Source organism: Prunus persica, chromosome G8 (assembly GCF_000346465.2).
Source record: "Prunus persica cultivar Lovell chromosome G8, Prunus_persica_NCBIv2, whole genome shotgun sequence".
Lineage (NCBI taxonomy): Eukaryota > Viridiplantae > Streptophyta > Magnoliopsida > Rosales > Rosaceae > Prunus > Prunus persica.
Window position 1 is genome coordinate 22,042,907 of NC_034016.1, and position 12,025 is coordinate 22,054,931.

Below are 12,025 nucleotides of genomic sequence, written 5' to 3' on the forward strand. Positions count from 1 at the left end.
CCACTGATTAAATGGTAACGATCTTATTGATATTCAGGAAGAGAAAATGGCGGATAGACTGGAAGGGGAAGGACAATTCAGAATCTAAAGAATTGAAGAATTGCTTTAAAAACCATGCCAAGCATAGGAGAATTCATAATCCATGTAAGCCTGTAGGAATAACTTTCCGAATGATCCCAAAGATAAACAAAAAACTTAAAACCGAATCAGGTTTATATTCGGCAAGTCATTTTAGTCTGGAGAGCAGAAACGCCGGTTTAAGTCACCAAGCAAATCAATGTCCACTGCAACAACTGCAAGCAAAACTAAGTTGACCATTATCTTATTGCATAGACCAACAAGGCCCACACTCATTCCAGGAGAAACAAAACAGATCACATAATCAAGTAAAAGACCAGTCTTGGAAAAAAAAAATACAGCATCCATTCTCCAAGCATTATTATTTCTTCAGTTCAAATGATGATCGATTTCTGCTATGGATGGTGATGCTTATCAACCTCTCCACCCTCTTTGGCCCGTGCAGCTGCCCTTATTTTACGCTGCTCCTCCTTGTAAATTCGGTTTCTTCGTTGAAACTGCGATAATAAACATGCAGAGAAACCATGATCCCAATCAGTATTACCAATTTAAACCAAAACAAAACGAGTCTGTTTTCATGTATGTACACGCAAATCAAGTTATATTATGTGATTGCATACAACATCTGGGGATTTTGACTAAAACCTCATCTCTCTTTTTTTTTTGTCAACAAAAAAACCTCATCTCTGTAACTGAAAATTCGGATATCAATCGGGTTACGTCCTTCTAAGCCGAACTACATTGCTAAATTGCAAAGTTGCATACTTGTTGTTCAGTAAGTTCCAAAATGTTATGAAATATATATCAATAGTCAGAACCCAAGATGAATAACGCATGCATACAATCAAACAAAGCCATAGGATAAATTTATTACCTTGGTAGGGAGAGTAATAATTTGAGAGATGAGAATGCCATCTTGATTCAAAAGTTCCAAATGTCCTTAAAATTTGGGAAAGCACTATATACCAGGTTATGATGTTCTCCTCACCCCACCCATAAAAGATACAAAATTGAATAATGATAATAAATTAAGATGATACTACGAAGAGAATCATTTATGTTTTTGAGATTTCCCTTCTCCTATGAACCTTTTTTGATAGAGCAGAACTCTGTAGAAGTTGCCTCTTGTTTGAATTCTACACTTTATGCCAACTGTGTTGACATTTCACCATTATGTTTAACCTCCTACTCTTAAAATGGTACATAAAGGTGTATAAAGGCATTGAACTCAACATTTGACATAACATTAAACTATTGTAGTGAATGAAATCTAAAAATATAATGCACAAACTATAACAACTAAGCATGACAGCCTCGATACTCGAAGTGAGCCATAAAGAACATGAAAAGTAAACCCAAGCAACTCCTAGGTGTCAATCTCCCAAAATAGCTGATAAATAGAATTGTATCTTTGTTTATTCTTGAATTTTGATAGGAGATACATAGAACTGTATCCTGCACTCAGATTGGGTTGTGACCCTTCAAAGCTAACTTCACCATTGTGAAACACTAAGCTTATGTTACCTTGTTGTAGGATAATCCAGAATCTATTTCATGTTTTTTCTGTAGATACTACATCACTTTCTGTGCATGGTAATGGGGAAAAATAGTGGGATCCACTCTTCATTCGACATTTAGGTAGGTGATTGTAATATGATCATATGGAGACTTGACCCTGGCTTTGATTGAAGATGGACCATTAATTCAAATATAAATCATCTACAAAAATAACTTGTCAACCTTCTAACCAAACAGAAAACTTGTTTAGCTTTGCAATTTGGAGCTGTTCAGCAGTTTGAAATATTTTCAAAAGCCATTATAAAAATTGCACAAAAAACACCAAGCTTCTACGAGATTGCTTCTCAATGTTTGGGTAATGATTCTAGTTCTACTTGTCTCCCTTTACTTCAAACCAGAATAAGTTATAGTGTTCCTAAATGTTCACAACAACACATACGAGATGTATTAAGAGAAACCATAACTCGACATTTTCAATTAACACATAAAATCAATTTCATAAAACCTTAAATCAGACTTGAAATTGAGTGATGGTCGATGCCCTAGGGTTTAGAAACACGACATTGTCTACAGCAAGCTTGAAACACACATCGATGGAACAGTAAATCAATTGAGGGAAACTAGAGCTAAAATTGAACACAGCTGAGCTAGATTAATAATTAATTAATAAATAAATAAATAACCAAACAGTGCCTGAAAATGGAGCTGGTGATTTAAGGTTCATGCGCCGATCTGAGAAATAAATGAGATTAAAACCCTAATTGAAAGAAAAAATTAACCTCTTTGGAGTGGTGAAGACACTCGAGGTAGTCTTCGCGAAGAAGAACACAGTCCTTGGGCTGACGGCAGCGAGACATGCACTCGCTGAAGTCGACCCAGAAATCGTAGCAGCGCCCTTTGTTCCCTGTGATTCCCCAACCCGATGCCATTTTCGTCTCTCACTGAGCGTCGAATCAAATCAATTTGCCGGGGCTGTTGTCGACGAAGGTTAATGGGTTCAAAAGTAATCGGGATTTAATGGTTGCTTCGCTCCAGCTGCCGCTGACTATTGGCGGTACGAATGTAAACCGATGGAAATTTTCGCCTGTAAAGAAGTCCCAACAAAATATTTTAAAAATAGATAAATGAACAAACTAATCAGTTAATCGTGACCGTCGAATGCGTATTCTTCTTGTAAATGGATGGTGGATTATGAACTACGTTTTGTAAATGGATTTGAGGGTGTATTTTCTGTAGGTTGTATCTTCAAGAAAAAATAGTTTTTGAACACAAATGATGGTCTAAGTTATTGAAATTAATCAAATATATGTTAGGGGGATTTGAAATTGGATGTTACGGGGCGAGCTTAGTGACTCACATATGCTCTTTAAGAAAAATCTATAGGAGTCCCTAGCTTTCCCTTTTGAACTAATTTTATATGGGTTTTTTATTTTTATTTTATTTTTAATTAATGACGGGGGTTTGAAATTTGGTCTCTTTTATGAAGTGTAAGTTCAAACTATAAGCTAATTGATTATATGAATTTGGAGGCTTATGGACCAAAATGCCACAAGTCTCTAAGTTAGTTTACAAAATCAAAATTTACTTATCATTTGTTTATATAACTTTGGCTTCTCCTTTTAATTTTATAAGATAAATATTGAGTGACTCGTGACATAATTTTATGTGTATTAATAGGGTAAATTTTTAGTTATGCTCGGATATGTATTCTTCTTCAATATAAAAGTATTTATAAGGAAATACAACCCTAAATATAATGAGAAATAAATATAAATTATAACATAAAATAAATCGCAATTATGATACGAATATATAAATTGGTAAGTAACCGAAATTCTAACTAAGTAAGGACTCGCCAACACTCTCCCTCAAGTTGGCGCAAATATGTTTTGCATACCCAAATTGACAAGAGAGTCATAGAACATCACACTTAACGTTAACCAAATCAAACAACTGTAGAGAAGGTCATAATTGTAAGGAAAGTTTTGTCGTAAACCATGAGTGAAACAATTGACAAACCAAATCAAAGTTTGCATCATAAACACAAGAGCAAACCTTAACAAATAGGGCACATAGCAGACCACTCGACATTAACCAAACCAAACGGGTTTTGTTCATGGGAAATGAGACTTGGGGATGGGAAATTAATTGTTTTCTCATGTTTGGTAAGTCCAGGCATAGGAAATCGTTGTTTGACCTATGAGAAAGTAAGGGGAAAGTGAAGCCATCCTCACAACTTGGGTTTTGTTTTCCCTCCTCATGGGAAAGTCTGGGAAAATGAGCCAATATTAAATAAACATTTTTCATTACCATTTTATCCCTATTAACAATTTAGAATTACAATATATCATTAAATGCTTTCTTTTTTTATTTGATTTAATATGAATATAATTAAAAATTTATACAAACTTTGTTTTCCATTTCTATTCAAAACAAACATGGGAAAGAAAATAAAGTGATATTTCCCGGTTATTTTCCCAACATTACCAAACTTGGAAAATGAATCTTCCATTTTCTATCCATTGGGAAATGATTTCCCCTCAAATTTATTCCGTAAACCAAACAGAGCCTAAGTGTGACAATGTTGTTGGAGAGAGTTTTGATGATGTGACTCACATATTTTAAAATTTCAAAATTGTTGATTGTTGGAGATACTCTTATTTTGACATAGTAATGTGTAAACAAAAAACTTGATTCATAAATAAAGGAGTTATATTTTAAGTTTTTAGCTCATAATATATGTGGGTAAATTCCAATTAAATGAGAATACTGAATCAGTTAAATGTCAAGTTATTTAACAGAATAATTTAATGAATAGAGTTAATGTTGACAATTTCGATATAGAAATGAAATGACACCATAGTTGAAGCAAATTACATAAAACATAATAATTAACTCAATAATATATCATGATTGATTTTCTCCACTAAAAATTTTTATAGTAAGATTTTAACGAGGCAACTTTGTAGCACCTAGAGAGGCGAGGACCTCTCTGGTTGTGTTATTGATGTTTTCAATATGAATGAAAGTTCTTGACTTGATCAAGGGAAAAAAAAAACTCAATAATATAAGAAAGTAAAAATAATTTTATGAAGAATTAAAAACTCATTTTTTTGGCAAAGAATTGTTGTTCTTTGCACACAAAGACAGAGTAGACGTTAAGGGGAAAAAACAAACAAACAAAAGAGGTAAAAATAGATGGATAGAAATGTAGCAGAATTTTCACCCAAAAAACAAAAGAAAGAAATGTAGTAGAATTCCTCTACATCACAACATGCATCAGTATGGCCCTTTACATTTCATCACATCATAATCGGTCCCGGAGAAAAAGGACCCAAATCCACATACATGTACCCGGGGTCCCATCCCCTTCTCGCAACATAGATTCCTAATACCGGGACCACACTCCACAATGGACGTGTCAAGGAAGTATTCAGGCCCCGCTCCCCGTAATTCGCGTATAGCGTACACCCCTCGACTGTAGCACGCGATTGGTCCAAATAAGAACCAAAGTCAACACTAAATGAAAAACCAATTGACTCGTTTGTTTTTATCATGACCTCAGTCGTCACGAAGCTCATGACTATCAAGCGCACGTAGAGCTTACTGCGTCCGAACATTGCTCTCCTGAGAAAAGGACCGAGGCGCGCGGGAGACTAATAAGCGACTTACTCGTTATGCTCCTCCGCTTTTGCAAAAGAGCAAATAGAGACATTTCCAATCCCCTTCCCTTTCTTTTCGTTAAGCAGAGAAAGACGAGAGGGTTCCGACAATGGCGTCACCGTCGTCCCCAACGTCGTCGTGCAGCTCCTCCTACTCCTCGTCGTTTTCGAACGCCAAATTCTCGTATCTTCCAGTAATGGCGCTCCGCGAAAAAATCGTGGAGAAAATTCTCGATAATCGCGTCACTCTCATTGTTGGCGAGACTGGTTGTGGTACACTCCCTACTCTCTTACTCCGTACGGTTCTGCAGTTTTACTATCGCGAACTATTTCGTACTTCGTCATGTATTCTCTTTTATGCAGGCCGTTTGGTTCCCGAGAAAACTGAGAAGAAAAATAGTGCGGTGTTCACAAAACGCCGCATTTCTGATTTTTGTTTTCTAATTGTTATTCGTGCTGTTAATTTGTTTTGTTTGGTTTAATCAAAGGGAAAAGCTCGCAAGTTCCGCAGTTTCTTCTAGAGGCGAATTTGAAGCCCATTCTATGTACACAGCCTAGGAGATTCGCCGTAGTTGCTGTTGCTAAAATGGTGGCAAAAGCTCGAAATTGTGAAATTGGTGGAGAAGTTGGATATCACATCGGCCATTCAAAGCACTTATCACCAAGGTGTGTTAACTTTGTCCCATTTTCTAATAATCTTTTCTAATTTTCATTTGAGAGTGTGTGTTACGTTACGTTTGTGTTCATTTCTTTATTTGCTTTTATGTTTTTGCAGGTCTTCGATTGTTTTTAAAACTGCTGGAGTTCTATTGGATGAAATGCGAGATAAGGGGATGCATGCGCTTGATTACAAGGTCATTGTTCTTGATGAAGTGCATGAAAGATCGGTGGAATCCGATCTTGTTCTTGTTTGTGTGAAGCAGTTTATGATGAGGAATAACAACTTGAGGTCGACTTCTACCTGCCTTTTTCTTATATGGATGTTCGAACTTTTCCTACATTTAGGTTTATTTTATACTTGGCTGTTTCTGCTTACATTCTCTAGGAACAGCACAATTATGTATTCCATACGTAAGTATAATTTCCTTGGGCTTTTGTTACACGAGAATCTAATGGATTTATGAATTTTCAGGGTGGTTTTGATGTCTGCAACTGCTGATATTGCAAGATACAAGGATTACTTTAAGGATCTTGGCAGAGGTGAACGAGTGGAAGTGCTTGCAATCCCTACGTCCAATCAGAAAGCCATTTTTCAGCGAAGGGTTTCTTATCTTGAAGAGGCATTTACTTGTACTCTTTACTGGAAATATTATGTTTATTCTAGGGAACCTAACTCAATTAATGCTTCTTTTTGCCCGCCTTCATCATCTGAGGCACTCTTATTGGTGTTGAGCATGATGCTTTGATCCCAAGATCTTGATAATACAATATAGGGTGTAACTTACGGATCTCTGTTTAGAAAAATAACAAATGAGAGTAGCCTTTAGTTATTGCATTGGCGAGAGAATATTGTCTGCCAGATGTAGAATTGGTATATAAATGTGTCGGGAACAAGAGTCTGTACAATTTGTTTTGAAGAGATTTAGTAGGTAAGTACGTAAGTGTTTTGAAAAGATTTAATAGGTAAGTAAATAAGAGCTAATAAAACAAATGTAAAAGATGGAAGCTATAAATTTTACGGAGATGAGGCGACATTTCTCTACGACACGGTGTACCATCAATAAAAAATGCTTTAGAATAAAATAGTAAAGTTAATATTGAATTTATGTCAACTTCCAAAAACATCACCTTCGGTTTAAATCATGAAAAAGGTGAACTAATTGAAACACTAGGTCAGGGGGCCAGTTTTAGAGTTCACAATAGCACATGAATTATATATGGAAACCCATTTCATTTATATAAGTGATGGTTCTGTGATTCTTTCCTGAACAGGTTGCTGATCTTCTCAATATCAATTCAGAGTCGCTTTCTGCTAGTTATTGTTCAGGTCCAAGTCCTTCTATGGCCAAAGCTGATATTAAGGCTAAAGTGCACAAACTTATTCATGATTTGGTGTGGCATATTCATGAGCATGAACCAGACATTGAAAAGAGCATTTTGATTTTTCTTCCAACGTACTATGCACTGGAGCAGCAATGGTTCCTTCTGAAGCCATTTAGTTCATCTTTTAAAGTTCACATTTTACATAGCAGCATTGACACTGAACAAGCTCTCATGACTATGAAGATTTGGAAATCCCATCGTAAAGTATGTTTGATATCCTAGCTGCGTTATTTAATTTTTTTGATGTGGTTGTTTTTGTACGGGTGCTGTTGGTTCTAACAAAATGTAAGGGTATTTTAATCCCAATACTTTTCCTTTGCTAGACATGACTGTAACTATAGCTGCAAATAAAGTTAGTTTGAGATATTTAGGATGTAGATTAGTGCCCCCCCCCAAAAAAAATCTGGTTGATTTTTTCCTCCATTATATCTTTATCTTCACACTTATGGTTGTTTCTGAAAACAATAATCTGCACAGGTGATACTGGCCACAAATATTGCAGAGTCGTCAGTAACAATACCCAAGGTGGCCTATGTTATTGATTCATGCCGATCTTTACAAGTTTTTTGGAACAGTTATCAGAAAAAGGAATCTGCAAAGCTTGTTTGGGTTTCTAAGTCTCAGGTATTGAAGGAATCTAACTGGATGATTAATTTTTTGGTTTCTTGATTCCTTACTTTAGGTTTATGCTGCAGGCCGATCAGCGTAGAGGGAGAACTGGTCGAACTTGTGATGGCCAGATTTATCGGTTGGTTACTAGACCATTTTTCATCCAGTTTGACGAATACGAGGGTCCCTCTGTACTGAGGTTATCATTGCGGCTGCAAGTGCTTCAGATCTGCTGTGCTGAATCTAAGGCCATTAATGATCCCAAAGGTATGCTGTTCTTTGTCATTGTTTTCATCCTTGCATTTAGGTTTTGATAATTTGCTTTACTCTCATTGGAGTGATTCATCACTCATCAGGAAAAAAGAAGAAGATTTCTTTAGTCTTTGTATTGATATGCCAAACAAGGGATTCCATCTAGTTTTTGGATGGATGATGTAACAGAGTAATTGAGAAAGACAAGGAACACATGTTTTGTGGCTAATTAGGCAAGACAAAGGAAACCTGACCAACATTATATATCTTGATTATCTGTTGGTGTGCTCCTTGAACCTGATATAAGATTTTCTCGAACTTTGTTGAAGGCTTAAGGGTTGAGTTGGTCTTTGACCAAGGTTGCAGTACTTTTCTCTACTCGTCGCATTTCTATTTAGAAAACTACAAGTCCTTTTCCTTTTATTTAAAAAAAAGTAAACTATAGAATCTGGTTTGATGCATAAGCTATAGTTGTTGGAAGACTGTTTCTGTAATGGCACTGAAGTTCAAGATCATGCTAGGTGTGAGTTAAACTTGACATCACAAGTTAAGGTGATATTCAGCATGTTGTCTGCTACATTAAGCATGTTCTTTTATCATGAAGTTTTGGTGTGTTTCTAAGACATGGAGCTTTGGTGTCAGCTTTGTTGCAGAAGGCTTTAGATCAACCACATCCTGAAGTTGTTGAAGATGCATTGGATTTGCTTGTTCATATACAAGCATTAGAAAAAACATCTCCAAGGGGCCGGTATGAGCCAACATTTTATGGGAGGTTGCTTTCCAGTTTGTCTTTGTCTTTTGATGCTTCTCTGGTTGTACTCAAGTTTGGAGACATTGGAATGCTGCGTGAAGGCATTCTTCTGGGCATATTAATGGACACACAACCTCTACCTATCCTTCGTCCTTTTGGAGATGAAATTTTGGTATTAACTGTTAAATGTATAAATTTTGTAGATTTTGGATTTGCTTGATTGCTTGAGAATTGACCTTTGATATAGTTAATTCTACAATTCAGTTTGCAGAATATGCTGACAGCTACTTTTGTGGAGATGATGGCAATACTGGCCTAACTGGTAGGAAGGAGATGGTATTCATGGCAAACTTGTGCGCATTTCAATTTTGGCAACGTGTTTTCAAGGTATATTGTACATGAACTTTCACAATGCTTATTAGTGTGCACGTACATTTGTAAAGCCCACTGGGAGTACATTTTGTGTATGATTTAAACATTTTGCTTTACCCTAAAGGATAACCACCGTGTTGAGCATTTGAAGCAACTTCTTAAGTTTGATGAGATGAAAGCTACTGCGTTCCTGCTTCCCGAGATTGAAGAAGATTGGTGCTCTTTCCATAATCTTGTGCAGTCGTCACTAAAACATGTATCTGAAATATGTATGTTGTACATTGCTATTACATCAGCATACTTTATTGTCTTCCTAGTAATCATCCGCTGACAATATTCAATGCTCCATCAGTCTGGAATTTTTCTGGTACAGTAGAGTGGCATTAGTTATTTCAGGTGTCTTTTTTTCAGATGAAGATATACTAGATTCAGTGCACCGGTATCGGCCCAAGTTTTTGTCTACATCTAATGGCCTTCCATCCTACTATGATCCTTATGAATTTGAGCATATATGCCTCCTTACATGTCAACAACCAAATGAAGATACAGATGCTCTTGCTACAGATGATAAACACCTTGAGCCATCTAGTGAAACAATGAAATGTGTCGCTGTACCTTTTGTTGCTCCAAATAACTTCCAAAACAATGATGTGGCAAAAAAATTGGCAACCATAATGAAACAGGTCCTCTCATCTGCATACCTCTTGTGCATTTTCCTTACATGATCATTCCCTTACTTCTCACGTTTTGCAGATACGAGTCCAGCATACAGAAGATTTATCTAGTAATCAGGATTTAGATGTTGATGATGGCTATCATGTCAATGGGGAGGCTTCTATTTGTGTATATTTTGTTAATGGATCCTGCAACAAGGGCAGTCAATGCCTGTTTTCTCATTCACTTAAAGCAAAGAGACCCCCATGCAAATTTTTCAATTCTGCCCAGGTATAAAAAATTCACAGCTTTAGTCAGTTCTATGTGGCCTTTTAAGATGTTTGTATAGCTATCTCTTTGGTACTTGTATAGTTATGGGATGTACATAATTTTAAATTGTTAAAAGTTTTGGGATGACATTTCCTGTTATTGTCCTTGGCACTCTCTGATCTGTTCCAATATTAGGCATTTAAAAGGTGAAATTATGGAGGAATTTTCAGAGAATGATTTCTTAAGGTTTATCTTCCATAAAAGTTCTAGGAAGTTAATTGTTACTGTGATGCATATCTGCAGACTTATGGTTAAAGGCTTGTATTATAATCCGTTTTACGACACTAGGAGTTGTTAAGAATTGTTGGGGCTGCCTGGCTGAAAACTTGTCTTATGCAGCACAACATTCTTTGATAAATTTTTGGCTTGAATATCAACTTTCTGAGTACTGCCTAGTCGCACACCTTGCTTGTGGTATAATATCTATTTTCTTTTGAATAATTACAGGGTTGTCGATATGGAGCGTCATGCTTCTTTTCTCATGATGAGAGTTCATCAGTGACATCATCTAACTCAACTTTATGCCTGCCAGAAGGTGGAGAAGCCAAAGCTACATCGCTTATACAATTGTTGCCCACTGATGGATGCATTCTCTTATTGGATGACACCAATCTACAATTTTCCTCAAATTTTGCTAGACATTATGATCCATCAAAAATAGTTTCTACCACTGGTTTGTCAGACACATCCATATTTGACTCATCACTGACTGGTGTCAAAATTTTGTGGGGGCTCTATCATCCATATGAGACAATCATTTCCAAAGCAGGGGAGAGCCAAATCCCATGGAACGAAGTTAAGTGTGTGCTATGGTTTCCTAATTTCGATAGCTACAGTGAGAACTTAGATAGACAGAAGCTTCTCTTGCAGAATTTCTTCGAGTATCTTGCCGTCCGAATGCTGGCTGATGACTTGGACAATGTGCGAGTTATTCTCACTATGAACAATATCAGGTTTGCACAGCTGCAGGTAATAATGACACTGCAAACTGTTTGCACCCCCGCTAATTTTTTGTAGAAATAGCAAATTTAAAGAGATGGCAAAGACTTTCTTTATCGAACAACTTGCTTATTTGGTTGCAGTGCGCACTACTCGGCACATGCACATTACACATTGCACCTTGCACTCACAAGTTTATTTAAATTCTTTTGAAAATCTAGTTCTTGGTGCCTGCAGTGTCAACTTGCTGTTCTGATACATGTATAATAAACATGTACATACATGGAGGAGAAGGATGAGGGTTTGATCTTACATAATAATAATGATGGTTGTGTGATGTTTTAAGGCATTTGGTTATGATCGTTTCAGGTGGAAAAGTTGGGCAGGGAGAGCTTCCTCTTCCTTACGGAGTCATTTCCATTTGATGACGCCAGCTTTGGGGAGTTGCCAGACAAAGTCAGCACAAACAAGCCGATGATGGTTTCGAGGCCCATTTCGTACGTTTTCGACTTGCACCGACCTTCAGACATTCAGTTTGGTGACTATGCAGCCGGACTTCACAGTTTTCTTCATCATGAGATCCAGGAAGATGTGTAAAAAGTCATCATCTGCTGGACCTGTATAATAAGCTTTACTAGTTACTAAGATTTGGCGGTCGGATTATCGATAGATATTTACCTTTTCTTACTTAGGTCTTCAAATGTTCCCTATTTACCCAAATTCTGAACTTTCTGTTTTCCTAGTATTTTTAACTCCTCATCAAACTCTGGAAGTATATTTTTTATAAACAATTTTAAACTCACGCTTCTCTTTTACA

General features: G+C 36.6%; 2 protein-coding genes across 2 annotated transcripts; one reads left to right on the forward strand and one right to left on the reverse strand.

The window, feature by feature from the left end:
• On the reverse strand, positions 105-2,856 carry LOC18766701 (NADH dehydrogenase [ubiquinone] iron-sulfur protein 5-B). The gene is made up of 2 exons (XM_007201844.2): positions 2,376-2,856; positions 105-575 (listed from the first exon to the last, which is right to left on the reverse strand). Exons 1-2 carry the CDS (start codon positions 2,523-2,525, stop codon positions 474-476), a joined length of 252 nt encoding a protein of 83 aa, XP_007201906.1. The 5' UTR covers positions 2,526-2,856; the 3' UTR covers positions 105-473.
• On the forward strand, positions 5,281-12,010 carry LOC18768120 (DExH-box ATP-dependent RNA helicase DExH8). Its single transcript, XM_007200262.2, has 14 exons — positions 5,281-5,531; positions 5,747-5,924; positions 6,034-6,207; positions 6,391-6,538; positions 7,191-7,505; positions 7,779-7,925; positions 7,997-8,177; positions 8,805-9,085; positions 9,178-9,300; positions 9,410-9,554; positions 9,697-9,968; positions 10,039-10,230; positions 10,717-11,238; positions 11,578-12,010. The coding sequence occupies exons 1-14, from the start codon at positions 5,369-5,371 to the stop codon at positions 11,803-11,805; spliced, it is 3,069 nt and encodes a 1,022-aa protein (XP_007200324.1). The 5' UTR covers positions 5,281-5,368; the 3' UTR covers positions 11,806-12,010.